General features: G+C 41.6%; 1 protein-coding gene across 9 annotated transcripts in view; it reads left to right on the top strand.

Moving 5' to 3' along the window:
* The window catches only part of EXOC6B (exocyst complex component 6B), a 920,925-nt gene that overhangs the window by 702,571 nt on the left and 193,774 nt on the right, over positions 1–24,580 (top strand). The window contains exon 21 of one of the 9 annotated variants that reach the window (XM_033953521.1): positions 243–826. The exons of the other annotated variants lie outside the window; for them this stretch is intronic. Coding sequence (XP_033809412.1) covers positions 243–254 — 12 coding nt within the window. The 3' untranslated portion in view covers positions 255–826. Of the gene's footprint in view, positions 1–242; positions 827–24,580 lie in introns of those variants that run through there. 9 annotated transcript variants of the gene reach the window in all.

The following is a 24,580-nucleotide window of genomic DNA, read 5'->3' as shown; positions in this document are numbered from 1 at the left end:
AATTTTTTCTAGTACAATTGGAACGGAATGCTAGAAAAGATGGATGTAAAGCAGTGACATAACAGTTTGAATGAATACTTTTTTCATATCCCATTTCATAATCTCATATTTTCAGAAGTGGAGGGAAAAAGGAGAGTTCACCAAATAAATGTGTTCACATCAGTCATGATATCCTGAGACTTGAATAACTGCTAAGGATTATCTAACGCGTGTTCTTTTGATTTCTTATGCTGATGTTCTAGAGTGCTGAGTAGGCTGCTGCAGGAATAAAGGGCACTTCTCTGCCACTTCATTTCATATCCACAGCAGGTCATTGTCACCTGGACGCTGTGCTATGACCTCACTGAAATAAATGGATCCGAGGCTAATTCTTTATGAACACTCTGTCATATCACTACAATTACTATGCTTTCACTGTTGTCATCTTTTACTGGAAGTCTTAGCAAAGAGACCAAAAGATATATACAGTAATCCATTTGGAACCCCCATCTCTTAGCGGGGAGACCTTAAAAGCAAGATTAAAACTTTGATTTGTTAATTAAATTAAACATTTACTGTCACAGCCTGCATTGCACCTTGTGGGTAGATAAACTGTGGACTTGAAATTTTAGTATTGTCAACTCAACAATCTTTACAGATATAAAAAAGAATATAAAGTAATATTTTAAGAAGGCTTGTCTTCAGGCAGTTGACAAAGGTGCAGCCGTACCAGGTTTTGTGGCTGGGTGAACCTCATAGCAGCACACTACAAAAAGCTTAAAGGTGTACCTGTAACTGCTTCTTAGAAACATGATGGCTGATAAAGGACAAATGGCCAATCTAATCTGTCCATCCACAGTAACCATTATCTCTTTCTCTCTCTGAGAGATCCCACATGCCTATCCCATGCCTTCTTGAATTCAAACACAGTCTCTATCCCCACCACTTCTTCCGGGAGACTGTTCCATGCATCTACCACCCTTTCTGTATAAAAGTATTTCCTTAGATTAATCCTGAGCCTATCATCTCTTAACTTCATCCTATGCCCTCATTCCAGAGCTTTCTTTCAAATAAAAGAGACTAGATTCATGGACATTTACACCACATAGGTATTTAAACATCTCTTATCATATCTCCCCTCTCCCGCCTTTCCTCTAAAGTATACATATTGAGATCTTTGTCTGTCCCTATATACCTTATGATGAAGACCACGCACCATTTTAGTAGTCTTCTTCTGGACTGAATCAGTCCTTTTTATATCTTTTTGAAAATGTGGTCTCCAGAATTGTACACAATTTTCTAAATGAGGTCCCATCAGAGTCTTATACAGGGGCATCGATACCTCCTTTTTCCTACTGGCCACACCTCTTCCTATGCACCCTAGCATCCTTCTAGCTTTTACTCTAGGTATTCTATTCTGTAATTAGTACTTCTATTCCGCAGTTTTCTCTTGATTCAACGGAGCTTATGAAATTAAGAGAACCTCTCTATCCGAGAAGTTACAAAAAAATCTTGATTGATTAAGAGTCTTAAGAGCTGAGCCATCTTTTAACTATCATCTGAACTTAACTGCGTAAGATTTAATTTGGCTAGTTTGCAAAGGTAGATTATTTCAGACAAAAGCTGCCTGATAATGTAAATTCATTAAAATTCTGACAGTTGGAGATGTTATTGTTGGATAGGGAATCTTCTTTTGTAAATCAGGCATGTCCTTCTGCTTATTTGGTTTTATATTGTAACTGGCAAGGGAAATGAGAGGGTGATATGGAAAGCTTTGTATGCACAACTTTTAATCATGAGGAGACTAAAATACATGTTTTTAAGTCTACTGAGGCTCTGATTTTTTGAGTGGAAAGGAATTTGCCTTTGCACTTTTATTTTTTTATTAGGCCCCCACCAGTCATTAGAGCCTCATTAGAAAAATGAGGTAGAGGGAACGTGCTGTGGAGGCCGATGGCAGCCTGCTAGGATCGCTACAGCATCGGCGATCCTCTACAGGCTGCCGTAATTAGCTTTGAAGGTGAGACAAAAGATCAGGGGAGAAGCTGGAGGACGCTAGAGATAAGGGGGAAACATGCTGACCTTGGGGGGGGGGTCCCCTAAATTTGGAAATGAATTTCTCTAAACAAATATATCAGTTACTAGGTAAACTTTCTCCCGAGGTGAACTCTTCCATGATGTCTGTAGAACTTTCTCTGGAATGTTTTGGAAAATTCTTGATAGATTTCGTACTATTTCTTCATAACCAACCAGTATCCATAGCTCATTATTTCACTTCCTCTTCCTGACCCTACTAGAAGTGATAATATTTTTGAATTTATTTTCTGTTTCTGGCTAGGAAAATGACTCTCTTCAGTGCATCGTGCCTCCACTTTAGCAGATAAAATCCTTCCACAATAATAAAAGACCATTGGTTGTACTTTGGTCCAGTTTTTTTTAGAAAATTATAAACTCAAACCTGGAAGGCCGCCTTGTGCCAAAGGATTGGAAATGGGTTCATGATTCACCTACTATTAATGGAAAACCCAACTAGATAAAAATGATCTGTTTCAGATCTTCAGCTCATAACAAAATTGCTAGAAAAAACCAGTAGCAAATCAAATAGTTTAGTTTTGGGAATCAATGAATGCTTTCCATCCACACCAATCAAGATTTAGAACAGGCCACAGTACTGAGACTTCACTATTCAAAATGTTAGATGAAATCAGGGAATATTCTTGTAATTCAGCTTAATCTAACAGTAGCATTTGATGCTATCAGTCATGCTGTGCCAGGCTTGAGGAAATAGGTCTTTTTAGGGAAGTTTCAAATTTGTCACAGTAAACAGTAATGTCTCATCTCTTTCGCCTTTGAGCTTCAGAGTACCACACACAGGGATCTGTATTAGCATATATTTTTCTCTCTCCACTGGCATCATTGCTTCAAGAAATGGGGGATTAGTGCTCAAGCAGATGGTATTCAGCTGATTTCTGGAAGAAATTTCAGCAGAAATTAATGGGAAAATTAAACAGAATCACAGAGTGGATAGAAAACTGTTTTTGAATCTAAAAAAAGGTTAAGACTCTCTAGATCAGGGGTGTCCAACCTGCGGCCCCGTGAAGTATTTTGTGTGGCTCCGGTCGAGGGCGATGCAGTGTTTTTCTCTGCTGCCCCCAGGTGTTTACCGTCTTGCCGGCTCCCTCCTCTGTCTTGCTGCAGCATTTGCGCGTTTGTGCGGCCCCAGAAACATTTTTTTCGGCCAATGCGGCCCAGGGAAGGCAAAAGGTTGGACACCCCTGCTGTAGATACTGCATTCCTCCTCTTCACCTTGTATTCCAGGAATTCAATGCCAGCCTGTATCTGTTAGGGATAGTATTACTTCCCTGGGACTGATGTGGGATTCCAAGCTCACCTTCCCTTTAAATAGCAAAAATAACACGTTTCATATTTAATTAACCAAGGAAAATATGGGCAAGATGTTAATTTTTTAATGATCAAGCCCTAAAGATTTTGATTCATGCATAGGTAATCAACAGGACTGAATACTGCAACACTTTGCTTGGAGGTAGACTGAGATTATAGCTAATTCAAAATGCAGCAATACAACTGCTTTAAGGAGCCAAATCATCAGACCATGTTTCTCCTTTGTTGCGAGAACAGCACTGGTTGCCATTGTTAGCCAGAATTAAGTATAAAATCTTGGTACTAGCTCACCGAGCTTATTGTGCAGGGGTTCCATTGTTTTTACACTCTGTTTTACTCCCTATCAGTCCACCTGTATTCATTTTGTGGTGATCCCCTCACACGCTGCTAGATTATGACTAGACACCTTGTGTCATTCAGTCTTCAGTTATATGACTCCCAGATTATGGAATTCTGTTCCTTTGGATCTGAGATTAAGTCTCTCTGAAAAGAAAAATTAAAGCAACCCTCAAAACTCGTTTGTTGTAGTAGTCTTTTGATATTACAGCTCAGAGAGTGATTTGTTTTTCTGTTTCTTTCCTGTCCATACAGAGCAACAAGCTGAATTTTAAGTTGTCTCAGGCTATGCTAATTTAGTTTCAATAGTTTCCATAATTTAGTTTTCATAACCCTACTCTCTTTTGAGCTGCTTATATTGTACTGTAGAGCTTAGTATTCTGGTTTTATGTAATCTTTTTGGTTACTTTTTATTTTTAATGAAAACCACACAATTGAAAGGCAATATTATTGAAAGAAATTGAAAGAAATAAACAGGAAGCAGGAGCTGCCTGGGGGTGGGGGGGTGGTATGGTCTCTGTCTTTCATATATCATCTCTCTCCTAAACTGAGGGCCCAGCTACAAGGAAATTACAGTAACAGCAGGTTGTCAGTTAAATACAGAGCCTGTAAAATTCAAGAATAAAATTCAATTATTGCTCCAGGTTCCATTTCAACGTACAAATAGCCCTGATTTGAACAACTGTACTTTAAAATCCCAGCTCGTTTCTTTTCGTTGTACAACATTGTTGCTGTACTCTGCCCCAATTCTGAGCTGTAAATAAAAGGTGGAAGCATTTTTCTAGCTAGTAGGTAGCCACCATCTCTGCTGAGAAGGGAAATTGAGCCAGTGTATTTCATTGTGCAGCTCTTAACCCTTTGACCTTTCAGTTTTATGAGGATGGGGCACTACTGAAAGTATAGGAATCAGGGATAGATGTGCAGTTATTGCAGTCAGGAGGAAAAGGAAAGGAAAAACTTGGCCAATATTTTGGTTGTATTTAGCTGTATATGTTAGTTACAGGTAGTATATGTCCCAAGTATTTAGTTCAGCTGGAACCGTGGATTTTGAAATGTAGCAAAATCTGTTGCAATACTATTCAGACATCATTTGTTAAATTACTTTTGTAAGTTTGATAATACATTACATTTTCCTTACAAAAAGAGAAGTTTGCTTTTTAAATGCTCATATGGCATCTTCAGATAACATCTTCAGAGTTACATCTGTCATATCACTTTATCCTTACCACTTTCTGCCCATGAAGTCATTCTTCTAGTGCTTGGCCACCCCATAGGGGGTTGAGAGACTGGGGAGGGGATGCACGAACAGAGGGAAATTCTATTAAGCTGTTTCCTATGGGGTGGAACGTGTGTATTGATATACCAGGAAAAGGATGGGGGAGAAAAGTGAATTGTGCCCTGTCATCGCTTCTCAGTGAAGATGGATGGGGTTGGAGGGAAAGCATGAATGAAGTAAGAATCAATGACAGATGCTTCTTTCCTATTAAAACAATCTATTTTTTTGTCCATTAGATAAAAACCATGCCGCTTTGTTGCTCCTGCCATAATGATGCAGTACCTCTTGTTTTCAGGACTTGCAAATTGTAAATTCTGAAAACGTTCAGATGCATAGGGGCTAATTCTCTGAGCCACATAATTGGCCTAACGTTGATGATCTCCTCACCACTGCTGTGATTCTTCAGCTTCATGCTGAAACAGCCTTTAACTTATAATAGATGGAGAAATCGCTCTCGGCTGAAGGTGATGGAGCAATGCAATCTGTCTTCCAATGACATGGAAACTAAGAGCATAGCACGTGACGTTACACAGTCTTAGGGAACAGTTTTAGATCTTGGACATATTTTTAGATTTTTAAGAATTTTTTTTTCCAGGATTTTTGTTTTTGAACTTTTTAAACCAGTAACTGAACAGAGCTCCCAAAATCTTGTCTGTGTGAAGTTGTTCTGAATTGAATACATCCTCTGAGTTGAAAAATATTTAGAAATAAAAGTAGGATTTTTCAGAGTGCTTTTGCACATGTTTAACTATTGTACCGTTAATTGATAAGTGATGTGCTCAACAGCAAAACCATTCTACATATCCAAATATTAGAAAACATAGTAGTGGAAATCTGAAATATTGAAGCTTGACTTATCTGTTCCTAGGATCCTGCCTAGTTAGAATCACTTTCAGGTGAAAAGAGAAGGACCGTTGTTCAATAAATATTGGTGAATCCAAAAACAAAAAGATGGAACAAAAAGTCTCTGAATGTCACAGCAACTGTAAAATGATAGAAATTTGTTGACATAAAAATTCAAATATCAGCACAAAAACATGAAATATGTGAAAAGTCCATATGATGTCAATTGCTCAAGCAGGTAACAACTTATGACATACCAGTCATACGGATCTGATACAAATCATGATTGCTGTGTCATAAGTTGTTACCTGCATGAGCAATTGACATCATATGGACTTTTCCTCAGACTAATAAGGAAAACCATAAATATATAATGAGGAATGAAGAGCAGAATGAAGGAAATATATTTTTTAATGGTTCAAGAGGTAAGCTATGCACATCTTTTGATACATACCACAATTATTTATTAAATAGCTTTTATATCCCACTTAGCTAACATTCTAGGCAAGTTTTTTTTTGTTGTTGTTGTTTTTTAATCTTTATTCATTTCATATCTTAAAATCAAGTACAGTAAATGATGTTTAACAACTGAACATTTAAAAACACTTGAATTCTTACATTTGATTGTATCATTCTAAAATATTGTACCCCCCTCATTTTATATATATCTATATATATTGTACCCCCCTCATTTTATGTATATCTATATATAGATATAGATATATAAAAATGATCTATTTCTTTAATAATCAAATTTTTCCTCCCCCCACCCTCCCTCATATGTCATATATTATAATCAAGGAAGAATATTTTTAATCTTTGCAATAATCTATCAATGGCCTCCACACATCCTGAAATTTGCTGTAATTTCCTTTTTGGACAGCTAATGTCCTTTCCATTATATATATGTGGCGCACAGAGTTCCACCAGAAACAGTAATTGAGTCTATTCCAGTTTATCCAGTTGTACGTGATCTGTTGAATGGCAACCCCTGTTAAAATGAGCAATGATTTATTATTATTAGAGGAAATTTGTTTCTTTGCCCTCATTTCCATGCCAAATAATACTGTGTCATATGATAATGCCACATGATTTTCTAAAAGGCAAGTTACATGTAAACTATCTGCTACTTTCTAATCAGTGTCATGCGTTGGCCACTGTTAGTGACAGTATACAGGAAACTGTTGAACCAATGTCCTGACCCAGTAGGATGCATACTGTATGTTCTTAAAAACAACCTTGGAATTTTAGTAAACAAAAAGTGTGTGTATTATATAGGAGAGAAATTAATAATAGTTGATTATTTACTATAATTCTAAGTTTTGTTTAAATAAAACTTTAATTCAGCGATAGGGCGGAGAGTAAGAGTCCCCTCTTCTTCTCTCTAGACACATTAGTACTGGACATTTTTATTGATGGGATTTCATCTTATTTTATCTGTATGCAGTGCTCTGGGATGGTGGGAAGGTTGGGGGTGGAGGGTAAGGAAACATGGGAGGGTGGAAATAATAAAAGAGCAAGCATGTGGAGGGGCATAATCAAAAGAAACATTAAGTCCATTTTGGGCCGAAGTCGCTAGTCGCTCAAAGTCGGCAGTGTCTAAAGTCCATTCCTGAAAAATACATCCAAAATATTTTTTTTTCCTGAAAATCATCTAATTATACGTCCAGCAGTTTGATCGGCCAGATCGCTAAGTCTATCGTTATGCCCCATTCCCGTCCAAAAATTTGTTCAAGTCAAAAACGCTTAGAACAAGACCTTTTGGACGTGAGAGAGGCCAGCAAAGTGATGAACTGGATACCCAGACATGGCAACCCAGTAGTGGGGCACCTTACAGGGCACTGCTGAGAACTTCACAAAAAGGGTGCCATATAAGCATCTCACCACAACTCCCTTATAGGTCATGGTGAGGCCCCCCCAAAAAACACCCCCAAAATCTACTAGACCCACCTGTCTACAACCCCAATAGCCCCAGACTACTTAAGCCACCTCTGTGCTGCTGTACTAGGCTTTCCTATGCCAGGTGCTGATGTTCTGGAGGCAGGTATGTAAAGTTTTTATTACTATTTTTATGGCGGTGGGGGAGGGGTCAGTGATCACTGGGGGAGTGTGTGGGGGTCTGTACCATGTCTCTAGTGGTTATCTGGTCACTTTAGATACCTTCTAGGAACTTAGACCTGGTTTTCAGTCACCTAAGTTGCTACGTATAAGTTCCGTCTAGGCAGCCTCGTTAAACTTTCGGTTATACTTGCAGAACGACTAAGTCTAGGTTGGCCCACGTCCCATCCAAATCCCACCCTCACCACTCCTAAAACGCCCCTTTTAGCTCTGGGTGTACAGCAGCACTGAAGAGGCCTAAGTTGTTTTGAGATACATCTAAAACCCAGTTTGATTATCGACATTTGGACAACTTGTGCCGATTTAGGCCAGTTTTTAGACGTGATTCCGTTTCAATTATGAGCCCCCATAATGTTGTATATAATGTTTTCTACTTCAGCTGGTAGGATGCAAACCTGCTTCTAATGGTATGTTATTCAAAGTATTTAAGTGCTCATTTGTATCATGATAATTAATAAAACTGTTAAAATATAAATAAAACTTTAATGGCTAAAAAGATCACATTATGCATTTTAACTTCTTAGTGAATAAAAAATATATATGCAGCCACTTGTATAACAGATAACCTGAGAGCATATTTAACACCTTACAGGAGTGAGGTTCATACCTGTGATGGTATGGCCAAAACCAATTAGAAAGCATCCCTTCCTCCTCAAGAGAAACAATTTCCAAAAGGGAAAATATGCACTGTTGCATAGTTTCACAAAAGTGAGCTCAGGCATAAATAAGTGACTGACAAAACCAGGTCCATGGTTTGAGTCAGTGGCAGAGAGAGAATTTTGAAGACTGTTCCCAGCATGGTGTTAATTGTTCTCACCACTAGATCATATAAGACATCTAAGTAGGAGGCAATGTTCTATTGTGGATTAGGAATTGGTTATTGGACAGAAAACAGAAGGTAGGGTTAAATGGCCATTTTTTTTCAAGGGAGAGGAGTAAATGGTGGAAAGCCACAGTGTTCTATACTAGGACTGGTGCTATTTAACATATTTATAAATTTTCTGGAAATTGGAATGACAAGAAAGGTAATTTAATTTGCAGATGACACAAAACCATTCAAAGTTGTCAAAACACATGCGGACTGTGAAAAATTGCAGAAAGACCTTAAGAAAATTGGAAGACTGGGCATCCAAATGGCAGATGAAATTTAATGTGGACAAATCCAAGGTGATGCACTTCAGGAAGAATAATCCAAATCATAGGAACCCGACGGTAGGGTCCACCTTTGGAATCAGGACCCAAGCAAAAATTTTCTGTCCAGTGTGCAGCAGTGGCCAGAAAAGCAAACAGGATGCTAGGAATTATTAGGAAAGGGATGATAAATGCGTAAGACCAAGAAATATTACAGACCCTGTATCACTCACCTTGAGTATTGCATTCAGTTCTGGTCACCGTATCTCAAAAATTGTATAGCGAAATTAGTAAAGGTTCAAAGAAAGGCTTCCAAGATGACTAAGGTGATGGAACTCCTCTCTTATCAGGAAAATCTAATGAGGTTATGGCTTTTCAGCTTGGAAAAGAGATGGCTGAAGGAAGATATGATTGAGGTCTACAAAATTCTCAGTGTTGTTAAAGGGTAAAAGTGAATCAATTTTTCACGCTTTCAAAAAATACAAAGACTAGGGAACACTCAATGAAATTACATGGACATGCTTTTAAAATAAATAATAATAATAAATAATAATAATAATTTTATTTCTTATATACCGCTATACCCTAAGTTCAAAGCGGTTTACAATGAGAGTCGTGTCGAGAGAGAGTGCAGAGTTTACAGCAGGAGAACAGGTGTTTACAACAAGATACATGTGTTTAGAACAAGATATAAGATACCAGCTTTGGGACCAGGAATCTGAGATACATTGGCTTTGGAACAGGATATCTAAGATACATTGGATTGAAACAGGGTAAATCAGTATGTACAAGGAATTTTTTTTATTCAAATTTTACATTTTAAACAAGCACTTCAACTTGAATATGGATTATAATTACAATATAAGAAACCATGGATGGTAACCCCCATCCAAATAAAAATTAAAAGGAAAATAATATTCATTATTTTGTCCACAATGATCCAAGACCTAAGTAAATTCAACAAAGAAATACAATAAATCATTTATCAGGACATAATAAAAGTAAGAGAGATTACTTCCGGCGGCCGGTTCACTAAACTATAGGAGTCGCTATTGATCCAATGGTTACTACTTCCCCTTCCTTGGCCTCTTTTCTTCTCTTCTGTGTCTCATGAGCTATGTCAGGAAATATACGAATTGTTGAGCCCAATAAAGTATTATTCATATGCCGAAAATATATTCAAAAAAATCAAATCCCTGTCAAACTCTAAAGCAAATGAAACAATAAGAGTAGTTCTTTCAGTTATTACTTCAAGGGAACTTTCCAGGAAATTTGTTAAGTTCAATCCACTTGCTTCTGGTCCTATTGGGTCCATAGGAGTAGAGCTTTCCCGTTTCTTCTCCAAGGTAATATATTGCACTCTGACATTAGGCAGTAAGTTTTCTTCTGGTATTAAAATAACTTCTTTTAAGTATTTCCGGATCATTTCCAGACCAGAAATCACTGGAAACCGGAAAATTCAAACCCCCCAAATTATTCCTCCTCTCTTTATTTTCCATAAATTTTAATTTCCTATAAATAAAGGATCACTCTTTAATAGTTTCCAATTCCAGTGATTTAAGTGAGTTGATCTAGTCATCATGTTGCTGTATTTTTTCACCTTGTTCTCTTAGTCTAAGGTCATGTTCCTTTACCTGATAGCTGACAGTAGCACTATCCAAATGCAGCATTGAGAGACCGCCTTTTTAAGGTTGGAGTCCATGGTTGCAGTGGCTTACCACAGGGTCTCTAAACTGACTGCTAAAGGCTTAGTTATCTCTCCAAGTTGTTGACTAGTAGGAGCAGAAATTAAGTTCTTACCAACTTCTGTGGATGGTGCCAATAAATTGGTTACAGTGGGAGTCTCACCTCCCAATAACTCGGGGTTCTCCGGCTGTCCCTCTATCCAGGTCTGCAGGAGTGCCTCTACTTCCACATAATTTTCACTCCTGGGCTGAAGAGGAGCCTGAATTTCAATCGGGCTAAGAGAAGCCCGATCCATGCTAAGGTTCACCAAAGACACTGGTGTTCCTCCCGAAGCCGGTAAGATCCCTCTCTGATGATGTGTGAATCCCACGTCCACTGTTGTCTGAATTAGGTTTCTGGAGCTCGCCACTGCCGGAGGATTCAGCCACGTAGCTCCCTTCCTCTTCACCATTAGGCAGCAGGAAAAAGTGTTCCAAGCGGCTGAGGTCACGAAAACAGCAGGGGAGTCGAGCAGGAGCGAGAGTTCAATCAGCCCTACGTCCTCAGGAGAAAATTCAGCCACTACTGACAGAGGAAGGAAAATCAGAGGATGCTGACAAGGAGCTCACCCCCAGATATCCAACACAAATGCTATCTTGGATCCAGCCCATAGGGAAATTTTTTTGATTGAAAGAATAGTAAAGCTCTGGAACTCATTGCTAGAGGATATGGTAACTGTGGTTAACTTAGTTGGGTTTAAAAAAGGTTTGGATAAGTTCCTGAAGGAAAAGTCCATATTCTGCTACTAAGACGGACATTACTAAGAACATTAGAATTGCCGCTACTGGGTCAGACCAGTGTCCATCGTGCCCAGCAGTCTGCTCCCGCGGCGGCCCTTAGGTCAAAGACCAGCGCCCTGAGTCTAGCCTTACCTGCGTACGTTCCGGTTCAGCAGGAACTTGTCTAACTTTGTCTTGAATCCCTGGAGGGTGTTTTCCCCTACGACAGCCTCTGGAAGAGCGTTCCAGATTTCTACCACTCTCTGGGTGAAGAAGAACTTCCTTATTATTACTACTACTAATCATTTCTGTAGCACTACTAGACATACTCGGCACTGTACATCAAAACACAGACGAGAGAGCCTCTTCTCAAAGAGCTTACAATCTAGTCAAGAAAGACAAACTAGACAAGAAGGTGCATCAATATACAGTGCTCAAGTGGGGGAATTACAGCGAGAATGATAAGGCAGATATTAGTGCTTAGAAGATAAACGTGAGGGAAGCCACTTTGTGCCCTGAGATCAGTAGCAGGGAATATTGCTACTGTTTGGGTTTCTATCACTGTTAGAAGCGGGATACTGGGATAGATGAATCATTGGTCTGAACCAGTATGGCTTTTCTTATGTAAGGGATAATTCAATGCAGGATTTAGGCTCGAGGCACCTGGAAGTGTGCAAACATCGCCCTGATGATATAACGCACATGCGTGACATCACGGCGATGTCCACGCATGCGCAAAGGCCCTGAGATGCTAGGAGGGAGTGCCAGCAGGGAAGAGGGCCAGAGAGGAGGCGAGGCGCTGGCGCCAGCTGATTGCCTATAGCAGTTTCTCAACTACTTCAAGCTAAGTACCCCCTAAGTCTAAAAAATATCAACTGAATACCCCAACCACAGACACCCAAGCTCCGCCCTAGGCCCACCCAAGCTCTGCCCCAGATCCCACCCCCTTTACTAATTGTAATGCAATTTTTTCCATTCATTTTTCATATACACACAATATACACAGCAGCTATAAATTCTGAAAACTGACACATTTCAATCACTATATTGAAAATAAAATCATTTTCCTTATCTTTGTTGTCTAGTGACTTTATTTTTCAGTGCTTTTAACTATGTTTCCAGTGCCGCCTTATCCATTGACTGTTTTTCCTCTGCTTCTTCACTTTCTGCCTTGCATCCATCTTTATCCAAAAAGACCAGGGGATTACAATTACTATCCAATTTCAAGGGAGAGTAAAATTTCAATATAGAACAAATACCAAAAAAAAAAACCCTTATTGTTACTGTAGCAAGCTATTTTTAAAAAACCATTTAGAAATGCTGTTGCTACATTATAAAATATTTTTAATGTGCTCATAAGTTCTCCAGAGGCGCCACAATAGTGATATGTCTTCGCTGACACCAAAACAGGAATTTAAATCATATCACATTTGTAAGGAGCAAACACAGCTTCCACAATACAATATTGGTTTTGAAATGGCTATATAAGATGAAAAAAGTGCCACTTATCTGAAGAAATGTTTACATGTCAGGGGTGGGGCGGGACTGCGGCAGAGGGAACGTGCTGTGGAGGCCGACGGCAGCCTGCTAGGATCGTTACAGCACCTGCTATCCTCTGCAGGCAGCCGTAATTAGCTTTGAAGGTGAGACCGGGAGGCCAGGGGGAAGCAGGAGGATGCCAGAGATAAGGGGGAAACATGCTTACCTTCGGGGGGGTTCCCTAAATCCATAGAGCCGAGGTTACCCAGCGCTGGCGCCTATGCAGCACTTCCTGACTGACCCTCCCCACTCACCCCCTATAGTAGGAGCAGCAGTGGCAGTAGACAGCCAGCAAGAGGCAGCGCTTAGGACAGGTTGTTCGCTGCCAGAGCACTACGGCTCCTGCTTTAGGAGTCCCGAAGGTACGGGGAGGAGGGTTGGTCACTGAATTGGTGAGCCCGATTTTATTTTTTTTTTTTAAGAAAACAAATCATTTCGAATCGATTTTCCAAACTGAATCAATGAATCGATTCAAATCGGCAAATCAGGCAGCACTATGCAGCGCTAGCGCCGTAGTGAGTAAGCAAGTCAGCCGCGGCACACTTTGAATCTCAGGAGGCACACTAGTGTGCCGCAGCACACAATTTGCGATACACTGGTTTAGAAGATGCTCACTCAGAGGTGTAATTCAGTAGCTCCCAAGGCAGATTTTCGCCTTGGTTTGTTCAGGTGTACACAGAAAGAAGAGTATGTGCCTATGGGGAGTTGGACCAGAGCCACTGCTGCCCACAGATGTCTGTCTATGGAGGATTAATTTTAGCACACTAGAAAAAAATGCTACTGTATATCTAGATAGATAGATAGATAGATAAAGGAGAAACCATTATGGTTATGGTTATTTATTTATATTCCATTTTAAATCAAGACGGATTACAAGAAATATATACATTGCAGACCATAAACACTTACATAAATCAAACAGATAAAAATCAACATAATTATTAAAAAAAAAAAAAGCCAATGTGCTATCTACATCTCAGGGAGCATCATGTACAATCTCCACAATTCAAAGACATTAAAACAGCTTCCAGTATTCCTTTTACCATCCCCTTGCCATCATCACTATACAGTTGATTCCACCTAAGTGCATGTCGGTTAAGCGCACGCCTCGGTTATCCGCAGCCTATCACCATGGTCCCTTTTTTTATTACATTAAAGTCAATGGACTAAACTCCAGATATTTGCAATTCGGATAAGCACACAATCCGCTTTTGCGCACTGATGTCATAGGTCCAACCTCTATTCTTTCACGTTACATTCACTCCGGTTAAATGCAATCACATTCTGACTGGGAATGGCTAGGCTTCACACAGCAGCTTAAGCGCTGGGACAGCTGGGAAAGTGAGTACTCCGCTTCCACTCAAGCTGTAGGGCATAGCTTTCCTGTACTTTAGGCTCCAGCAGCCCACGCGTCATATTTAAACTGAGCCGACTTAACTACAGCCTCCCCCTCCCCCCACTCCTATTAAGCACACGTGGAGACCTGGTCCGAAGGGCATACAGTTAAGCGGAGTCGACTGTATACTAAGTAAAATAGCTTTTTAAATACTTATCAAATAATGCAATGTCTGTAATAGCTCTAGACCAGGGGTGCCCAAAAGGTTGATCACGATCAACCAGTAGGTTGCGAATGCAACGCGAGTCGATCGTGGAGCCCATCCCGGGCTCTGAGATAGACTCACGCTGCCTTCACATTCTACTTGCTTCTTGACGCCATAAAGAGGATGCAGAAGCGCCGGGCTGAGCAGCCTTCCCCACCCGATGTCAATTCTGACGTCGGAGAGGAAGTTCCGGGCCAGCCAATCATTGCCTGGTTGGCCCGGAACTTCCTCTCCGACATTAGAATTGACATTGGGTGGGGAAGGGAAGGCTGCTCGGCCTGGCACTCCTGCGTCCTCTTTACAGCGTTGGGAAGCAGGGAGAACAGAACTCGGTGGCGGTGGCTTGGGGAAGGGCAGAGAGAAAGAAAGAAAAGGGGCAGACAGGGAGACAGAAAGAAAGAAGGGAACCAGAAAGAAAGGGGAAACAGAAAGAAAGAAAGGGGGGCATGGAGAGAGAAAGACAATCTATATTGTTCCTGTTACTATGCTGGTTAGACTTGCTTGTCTGGGCTGTTTGCCATTCTCAATAAAAAAATTTAAAAAAAAAGAAAAGGGGGCATGGAGAGAGAAAGAAAGAAAGGGGAGGGGGCAGGGAGAGAGGAAGAAAAAGTTGGGGGAGAGAATGAGGTCTGCAGGAGAGGAAGTATACAGGAGACTGAAAGAAGGAAAGAAATATTGGATGCACAATCAGAAGAAAGTGCAACCAGAGACTCATGAAATCGCCAGACAACAAAGGTCGTAAAAATGATTTTATTTTCAATTTAGTGATCAAAATGTATCCATTTTGAGAATTTATATCTGCTGTCTATATTTTGCACTATGGCCCCCTTTTACTAAACCGCCATAGCGTTTTTTAGCGCAGGGAGCCTATGAGCATCGAGAGCAGCGCAGCTCCCTGTGCTAAAAATCACTATTGCGGTTTAGTGAAAAGGGAGGGGGTATATTTGTCTATTTTTATTTAGTTGTTACTGAGGTGAAATTGCATAAAGTCATCTGCCTTGACCTCTTTGAAAAAACCCCGGATATAAATAATTAACATTTTTTCTGTGTACAGTGTGCTTTGTGTTTTTATTAATTTTATTGTTGTTAGATCATTTTGACTTGGTCATTTTAAAAGTAGCTCACAAGCCCAAAAAGTGTGGGCACCCCTGCTCTAGACCATCTGGCAAATTATTCCACCTCCAAGGTCCCGCAAACAAAAAGGTGTATCTTTGTGACTCATAAATTCAATTCAGGCCATTCCACAGCTGTGTTTATGCTGTTAACATAGGCTAGAATTTTTGTGTTGTGTTTGTTTCTAATCACTGGTACTGTTTGTGAACTCATATGGAATCAGTGTGATAAATATATACCATCAATTGAATACTATATGTCTGTATCGTGGCAGAAACTGTCATCCAGAAATTATGTCGACATTCTGTGGTGTTACCATAAGCTTTTCAATGTAGTTTGACAGTCTCTCCTTTATATTAACTGCTTTTTTCTCAGGTATACAGTAGTGTGCTAGAATTAATTCTTTAATTGTGTCCTGTTATTTATTTTTTTTTTTTTGGGGGGGGGTGGAATTTGGACAAGGCAATATTAAGTCATAAGCAAATTAAGTACCAAACATTTAGGAGGACTCTTATCAGGTATCTAATCAGCAGTTTCCAACTGGTATGAGCAGATATGCAGTTTTTTTGCTGCTTTAAGTCAGCTGCTGCCTAGCAGAGAGAAATAAGTTTGGGGCAGGCCAGAAATATTGCCACACAGAAAAAAAACCTCTACAAATTCAAATCACTCGATAACATCCAGAGTAGAGCTACGCAAAATCTCAATTTTAAATAATGGCACCTGCAATATTAATATCAGTAAACCATAAACTTATTCACTTATGCATCTTGGCTGTAGTTTTTATTCAGAACAAAAGGGATAATGACCTCAGACATCCTTCAAATCATATCTTACAGCAAAAGCTGTTCACATCCATTTAATCATTGGTCTCCAAAAACCCTCTTAATCTTTGAATTTATTTTTCTTATTTTTCTTTCTATCTTGCTCTTTTCTCTTTTTTGTTGATAACCATGAAATGGAATAAATGGTCAGAATAGAAACAGGCAGTGAAAATTTTCTTTTATTGAACCTCATATATGTAACCATTATTCCAAACATAACATAACATAAATTATGTCTAAATTGTCATGACATTAGAAGTACATATGGAGTAGTTGCAGGTGATGCTTGGGACAGTTCTGATTGTGTTAGTTCGGTTTTATGTGTTTTTTGAATAGAAGGGTTTTTATTTCTTTTTGAAGGTTTTGCAGTCTGTGGTTGATATCAATTGGTTGTAGAGTTGGGGGTCGAGTGTTGCAGCTCGAATGGCTAGGAGGTTGTCGAACAGTTTTTTTCTTTTGACATTTTTGGTTGGAGGGTGTGTGAATGGTGCACAAGTTCTCCTATGTCTGTTTGAAGTGGATTGAATTATTTAGCTGAAGAAATTAGTTACCCCCCATTCCACACACATTAATTCTCTTCCATTTTTGTTCCCATTATAAAAAACACTGATAAGTTCCCAGAAAAAAAATACATTAAAATAAGAAGTGAAAACAAAGGCCCCTACAGATGAGAACATAACATAAGAATAGCCTAACTGGGTCAGACCAATGGTCCATCATGCCCAGTAGCCCATTCTCATGGTAGCCAATCCAGGACACTAATACCTGGTCAAAACCCAAAGAGTAGCAACATTCCATGCTACCGATCCAGGGCAAGCAGACACTTCCCCCATGTCTTAATAACAGATTATGGACTTTTCCTCCAGGAATTTGTCCAAATCTTTCTTAAAACCAGCTACACTATCTGCTTTTACCATAACTTCTGGCCACTTCATTTTTAAGTTTAGATCTTTCCTTTCAAACAGAGACCTTGCTAGATGTCAAATACAGCACAAGGTAACTTCACATGGACTTAGCTGTGCAGGAAATGTGAATCTCCTCATACACCCACCATATAGTGCAAAAATGTGCAAAGGTCTGTTTTTTTCTTTCGATCACTACATAGCCTAATGCCACACAAGCAGCGCTGTTACAAACATATTCTGTAGGTCAATGCTAAGGATAACAAAGTTTCCTTCCTTGGACCAGAAGGAGATAAACCACTGGAAGAGATCCCAAAACAACACCCAAAGACCCACTCAGTGTGTGAATCAGTTGAGTGGAGTGGACTAACTGGGGGGTGGAAATGGGCCCGGAGTTTGCTCAGCAGAATTTCCCAGACCACCTCTTCCTCTCAACACATTGACACCCTGCCACCATCACCACTAGGAACACCTCACTGGGTAGGCCAGCTATGCTATAAACTTTATAAAACACATTATTATATTTTCTTATAAAGCACATATTTTAACTGACCTCTCTGACATCCTCAGCCTTTCCATTCACAAAAATAGAAGGAAGAAAAGTTCCCATTTCCTGCTGTCTCATGTCCCCGGCCTATACAATATTTTTTTTCTGCAGACCCTTCAAAAGTCTGACCAAATCCTCGTTTCACTTGCATTATAAAGTACTGAGGATGCCATCTCTCCCCAATCCCAGGTCCTAAAGTCTAAGACAGTAGCGCAAACTAATGCTGCCAGATACAGGAAAAAAAAATTTTGATTCGATTCAGCCCTATTGAATTGGTTTTTCAATTCGATTTTCCTGCCCAGTTGGGTGATTTTTTTCAAAACTCCTGGTGGGTTTTATAGCTTTTTCACCCCCTTTGGCTTCTCCTAACCACACTGGCGCTGTGGTGTAAATAAAATAAAGAAACAAAAAGGACTTTTCCTCTTTCTGTTAAATCCTAGCTCACGTTTGCAGTCCAACACCAGCTCTGGCAGGATACACATTTCAAATCTGACATGTTATAATCACAAAACAGAAAATAAAATTAATTTTTCTACCTTTTGTTGTCTGGTTATATTTCAAATCTTGTTGGTCCAAGGCTCTGGTTTTCTTCTGATAACTTGCTTGCCAGGGTCTCCTTCTTTCTGCATGCTAACCATCCATCTGCCAACTCTGTCCTCCCTTTCCATTTCCCTTCCCTTCCCAGGAAGTCTGGTATCTTTCCTTTTTTTCATCTCCCTCCACAGATCCACCTTTTCTTAAATACCCTTTCATCCGGCATCTCTCCCTCCTTCCCCACCATCCCAGAGTCCACCATCTCTCCGTTTCTTTTCCTAATTACCCTCCTATCCAGTATCTCTATCCCTCCTCCACACCATCCCTTGTGTCCAATTTCTCTCCCTTTCTGTTCCTTCCCTCCCTAAATCCCATGGTCCATCATCTCTCTCCCTCTCCTCTATTTTCAGACCCATTATTTCTTCCCCCCCCCAAAGTTTGGCATATGCATGTCTCTTTGAACACCCCCTTCCCTCCGTGTACTTCTAAATCATGGTCCCCCCCCCAAGGCCTGTCCCCCCTTAAAGGTCTGCCTGTCCCACCTTGAAGGCCTGCACCCCCCTTGAAGGCCTGTCCCTTCCCCTTGTAGGCCTGTCCCCCCCTTGAAGGCCTGCCTGCCTGTCCCCCCCTTGAAGGTCTGCACCCCCCGAAGGCCTGCACCCCCCCGAAGGCCTGTCCCCCACTTGAAGGCCTGTCCCACCCCCTTGTAGCTTCTCTCCCCCCCCTTGTAGGCCTGTCCCCCCTTGAAGGCCTGCCTGCCTGCCTTTCCCCCCTTGAAGGCCTGTCCCCCCTTGAAGGCCTGCACCACCCCCCTCGAAGGCCTGCACTCCCTTGAAGGTCTGCACCCCCCCCCCGAAGGACTGTCCCCCACTTGAAGGCTTGTACCACCCCCTTGTAGCTTCTCCCCCCCTTGTAGGCATGTCCCCCCCTTGAAGGCCTGCCTGCCTGCCTTTCCCCCCCTTGAAGGCCTGCACCCCCTTGAAGGACTGCACCCCCCCCGAAGGCCTGCACTCCCTTGAAGGTCTGCACCCCCCCGAAGGCCTGTCCCCCCCCCTTGAAGGCCTGTCCCACCCCCTTGTAGGCCTGTCCCCCCCTTGTAGGCCTGTCCCCCCTTTAAGGCCTGCCTGCCTGCCTTTCCCCCCCTTGAAGGCCTGTCTCCCCCTTGAAGGCCTGCACCCCCCTTGAAGGCCTGCACCCCCCCTTGAAGGCCTGTCCCCCCCCTTGTAGGCCTGTCCCCCCCTTGTAGGCCTGTCCCCCCCCTTGTAGGCCTGTCCCCCCCCTTGAAGGCCTGCCTGCCTTTCCCCCCTTGAAGGCCTGTTCCCCCCTTGAAGGCCTGCACCCCCTTGAAGGTCTGCACCCCCCCAAAGGCCTACACCCCCCCCAAAGGCCTGCACCCCCCTGAAGGCCTGCCTGCCCCCCTTGAAGGCCTGCACCCCTTGAAGGTCTGCACCCCCCCCCGAAGGCCTGTCCCCCCTTGAAGGCCTGCCTGCCTGCCTGTCACCCCCCTCCCCCTTGAAAGCCTGCTTGCCTGCCCGCCCGCCCCACCCTGAAGGCCTGATGTCCCGACCCACCCCGAAGGACCGCTCGCCCCCCTGGCCTCCCCGCACCACCTATGAACAGCCGCAGCAGGATCGCGAAGTCAGCGTCAGCGATCCCTGCGCTGCTTCCTGCGCCACGGTCCCGCCCCTCCTCTGATGTCAGAGGAGGGGCGGGATCGCGGCGCAGGAAGCAGCGCAGGGATGCTGACGCTGACTTCGCGATCCTGCTGCGGGCTGCTTCACAGGTGGTGCAGGAAGGTCAGTGGGGCGAGCGGTCCTTCGGGGGTGGCGGGGGACTGAACGGCAAGGCCGGGAACACCCCCTTAGGGCTGGTACCCGGGGCGGCCCGCCCCCCCCTAGGTACGCCACTGCATGCAGTGCTTCTTACCTGTTGCTGCCATCTTTCTCCTCTACAGTGAGAATGGTGCAGGGCCCTGTGGTTCTATGGGACCCACTGGCAAAAAGTAAGAAACTATTCAGTGATTCCTATATTCTGGAGAGGATCAGACAGGAAATGCTGAAGGTAATTTATGCCAGGGTAAACAATGGAAGAGACAGGTCAGGTATGTGATTATGCTATGGAGGGGGATAGGGAGAATGGGGATTTCAAATATATGAGGGGCCGCTGAAAAGTTCCCAGCCCAACCAACAGTCAGGGCAGTCTTCATCGAGGGCTAAACGCTTAAAAATATAAGAATAGTCTTACTGGGTCAGACCAATGGTCCATCAAGCCCAGTAGCCCGTTCTCATAGTGGCCAATCCAGGTCCCTAGTACTTAGTCCAGCGATTTTCCACTTTTTTGTTCTGTATGTTTACAATGGCATGAAAAATATAGAAAATCGCTGGACTAAGTGTATTTGATGAAGATTGCCCAAACTTTTTCAGTGGCCCCTCGTAATGGTGACAATTTGCGTTTTTGCTACCAAAAGGGTTAATTGTACCCTGCTGGTACTGTCAAAATATATATACAGAATATGTTTGTTCAATAAGGCTGAAATACGGCTAATAATAGAGCAGGGTCATATATAACCCCTTATTTAAATTGAATATGAATATGCTTTCTTTTCTTTTCTCTTTCTGTCTTTATCACTATACTGTCCTCAGTCTACCCTTTGATTTTATATTCAGCTTCTTTTCTATGGTTCTCCTTTCTATGTGCATCTCTTCTCTCCTTCATCTCTCTTTCCCCCTCATCTTTCGATCTGACATTCATAAACATATTATTTCCAGCTGGCAGTAACTTTTTGATGTGCACCATAGGCTGTTTGGAATGGTAACACACATAGGAAATTATAGTGGAGCACACAAGTTTTTGGCTTCCAAGCATAAACTATATGAAAACTCTATACTTTAGGTTAAATACATTAGTTGGTTTCATCACTCTGAATTGTGGCAATTGCCCAAACCTGTCAACCTCATCTTGTTTTTGTTTAGCGGGAGAAAATTAGTTTTGATGGCTTTCACTTTAAAGAATCTCATGTTTATTTTTAGGTCAACAGGCATTCACTATTATATACAGATCAAACTAAAAACTTTCCACTATGTTTTCCTAGTCATCTGTATACTCCTCTGCATTTTGTTGGGGAAGAGGAGTCCTCCCTCCCTCTCTTTATATATAAATATATATACACACCACAAACATTTCAGTCCTGTCATCAAGATGACATCAGAAAGAAATATCTGGAACAGTAGTAACTTGGCAGCATCTACCAGCTTGAAAGCAACCTCTCAAAACCACTTCAGTGGAGTGAAACATACAAGAGCAAACTACTGTCTTTGAGTTTATAGTTGCCATTAACTTACCACTTGTCAAATATCAAGCATTTTAAAGTGATTTTTGTTACCGCGTTCCAAAGCCAAGTTGTGGTTCTTGAGGGTTTACATTGGATGGCAGCCAGGGATTGAATCAGAGGTCTCCCCTCAGTTTGATATAGCTGAAATTTTCTTCCAAGAAATGAAACATATTTTCTGAAGTTATGATGCCATTACTGCTACTGTGTTCCTTTTTTTAATTATTTTTTTATAAAATTGGTTTGCAGATCTTATTGAGGATTAAGAGCAGCTTAATGTAGGGTAAGAGGGGGCCACCCTCTTTTCTGGCAGCAATAGAGCATATGATGAAACAGGAAAGACAGTACAGTTTATACATTTAGGGCAACTCCAGTTGGCCAGACATTTATGCAGTTGGCTTTCTTTGGAAATGGCCATTTCTCAAGACCAGGGGTAGGCAATTCCGGTCCTCGAGAGCCGGAGCCAGGTCAGGTTTTCAGAATATCCACAATAAATATACATGAGATAGATTTGCATTTCAAGGAGGCAGTGCATGCAAATCCATCTCATGCATATTCATTGTGGATATCCTGAAAACCTGACCTGGCTCCGGCTCTCGAGGACAGGAATTGCCTACCCCTGCTCTAGACCATACACAGCAATGACAGGGAGACATAGAAGTATAAGAGAATAATTTCCCTATATCGGTTTTGTAAAAGGGGGGAGGAAGGTAGATAAAAACTGTTTTTTATAGTTTTCTCCAGCGTTTTGATGAAGGTTTGCAATTGTTGACCTGCCATTTGTCCATAATGATCTGTCATCATTGGACTTTGTCTGAATTCCTCTTATGGTACTATGCTTTCTTGATGTTGAAACAAAATGATTACAAGGGGGAAACAAAAAGAATGATGCGGAAGGTGCAAAGCCCTATGAATACCTTTGTTATTGTCAAAAGTGTCAATCATACTTCTGTTACAGGGCCTATCTCTACTCCAGCAGTGAATATGAGTCCCAAGGCTTCTTCCCTGAGCCCTGATCCTCACTTGCCCCCTAAACTGCTTCAGGTTCCTCCCTCCACTACATCTAGTTCTATGTCAGTTGTATTGTGAGGGAAAGGGAGGGATGAAGTACAACATCAAGTAGGACTTGGAAGCTCTTCTTGTCAAATACTGATCTCCCCCACCCCCCAGTGTTCTGCCATCTGTTAAAACTTTTGAAGCCACTCACCTTTGGAGGATATATGCTTTCACTTTTTCAGGTACATACTCTCATATGTATAAATGGCAGTAAAACATCTAAGCACTGTTGTATAAGAGAACATATAATTGACGCAGTATATAAATACAAGGGTGCATGGGGTGGGGGCTTTCAATTATGCTCATAACTTATAGAATACAGTAACTTGCACGTGCCCGTGCATTTGGTGTTCATAGGTAAATCAGATCTATATGTTGGTGTCACTGGGTGCTGTTATAGAATAGGATCTCACCACAAGGCATTGGGGCTTCTAAAAGTATATACCCACTTATTGAATTGCCCCCTAAATTTTTTAAGCACTGCAATGAATCAAATACATGCTAATAAATGTACAGTATATTCCAAAAAGGCAGCAGCTCACATAACTCATAAAAACCGAGTAGTCTACTGTTATAAATATTCCCGAATGAATTATTTCCCTCTACAACATTATCAAAACAGTTTTCCTGCAGTGCATGTTAGCCGTTGTTTGCTCAGTTCCAAACCATTGCAGCATAGTGTGAGATACCTAAAAAAGAAATGACAGGCAATTCTTTTGAATACTGAAAATTTTACAGTAGCTTTTCTCACATCTATAAATACTTTTCTGCATTCCTTTCCTTGTAGTTTTTATATTAATCTTTTCTCTTTTTTTCCCATTTAAAGAGCATTTTCATTTTCTGATTGATCCCCCTGTTCTTTCTGTCTGTCTAGGGCAGGGGTGTCAAACTCAATCACATAAGGGGCCGAAATCTAAAACGCAGGCTAAGAAGAGGGCCAAATTTTCTATTAAGATACTTAGGGCTCCTTTTACAAAGGTGCGTTAGGGCTTTAACGCGCTGAATTGCTGTGCGCGTTAGTTCTAGAAGCATAGCGCAGGTTTAGCGCATGCTAAAATCCTGTGTGCGCTAAAAATGCTAGTGCACCTTAGTAAAAGGAGCCCTTAGTCTTCGTAGAAGTATAAATCCTAGTAGAAGTATAGATCCTTCCTCGTTCTGAGACACCTGTGGCGCGGTCAGGCACTTCTGTGACGCTCCCCGCTCTAACCTAGCTTTTATACTGGGACTGGGTCCTTCTGCCTGCAAATGGGTACTGAAGCAGCATGGTGAGGAGCTTGGCACGCCACTGGGACTGGGGCTGCACTGTCAGGCACTTAAATGCGACACAGTCACCGAGGGCCACATAAAACAGCCAGGCGGCCCGGATTTTCCCCCCGGGTCTTGTGTTTGACATGTGTGGTCTAGGGTTACCATATGGCTCCAGAAAAAGGAGGACGGATTGAGACATCCGGGTTTTACTTCCATTGTTTTCAGTGGAAATAAAACACGGATGTCTTAATCCGATCTCCTTTTTCTGGAGCCGTATGGTAACCCTATACAGTCTGTCTGCATATCAAGTTTCAAGTTCAAGTTTCAAGTTTATTAGCATTTTATGAATCGCCTATCGAAAT

The sequence above is a fragment of the Geotrypetes seraphini genome, chromosome 1 (assembly GCF_902459505.1).
Source record: "Geotrypetes seraphini chromosome 1, aGeoSer1.1, whole genome shotgun sequence".
NCBI classification, from domain to species: Eukaryota; Metazoa; Chordata; class Amphibia; order Gymnophiona; family Dermophiidae; genus Geotrypetes; species Geotrypetes seraphini.
The sequence above is the reverse complement of the archived record's forward strand: the minus strand, read 5'-3'. Positions and strand labels throughout refer to the sequence as shown.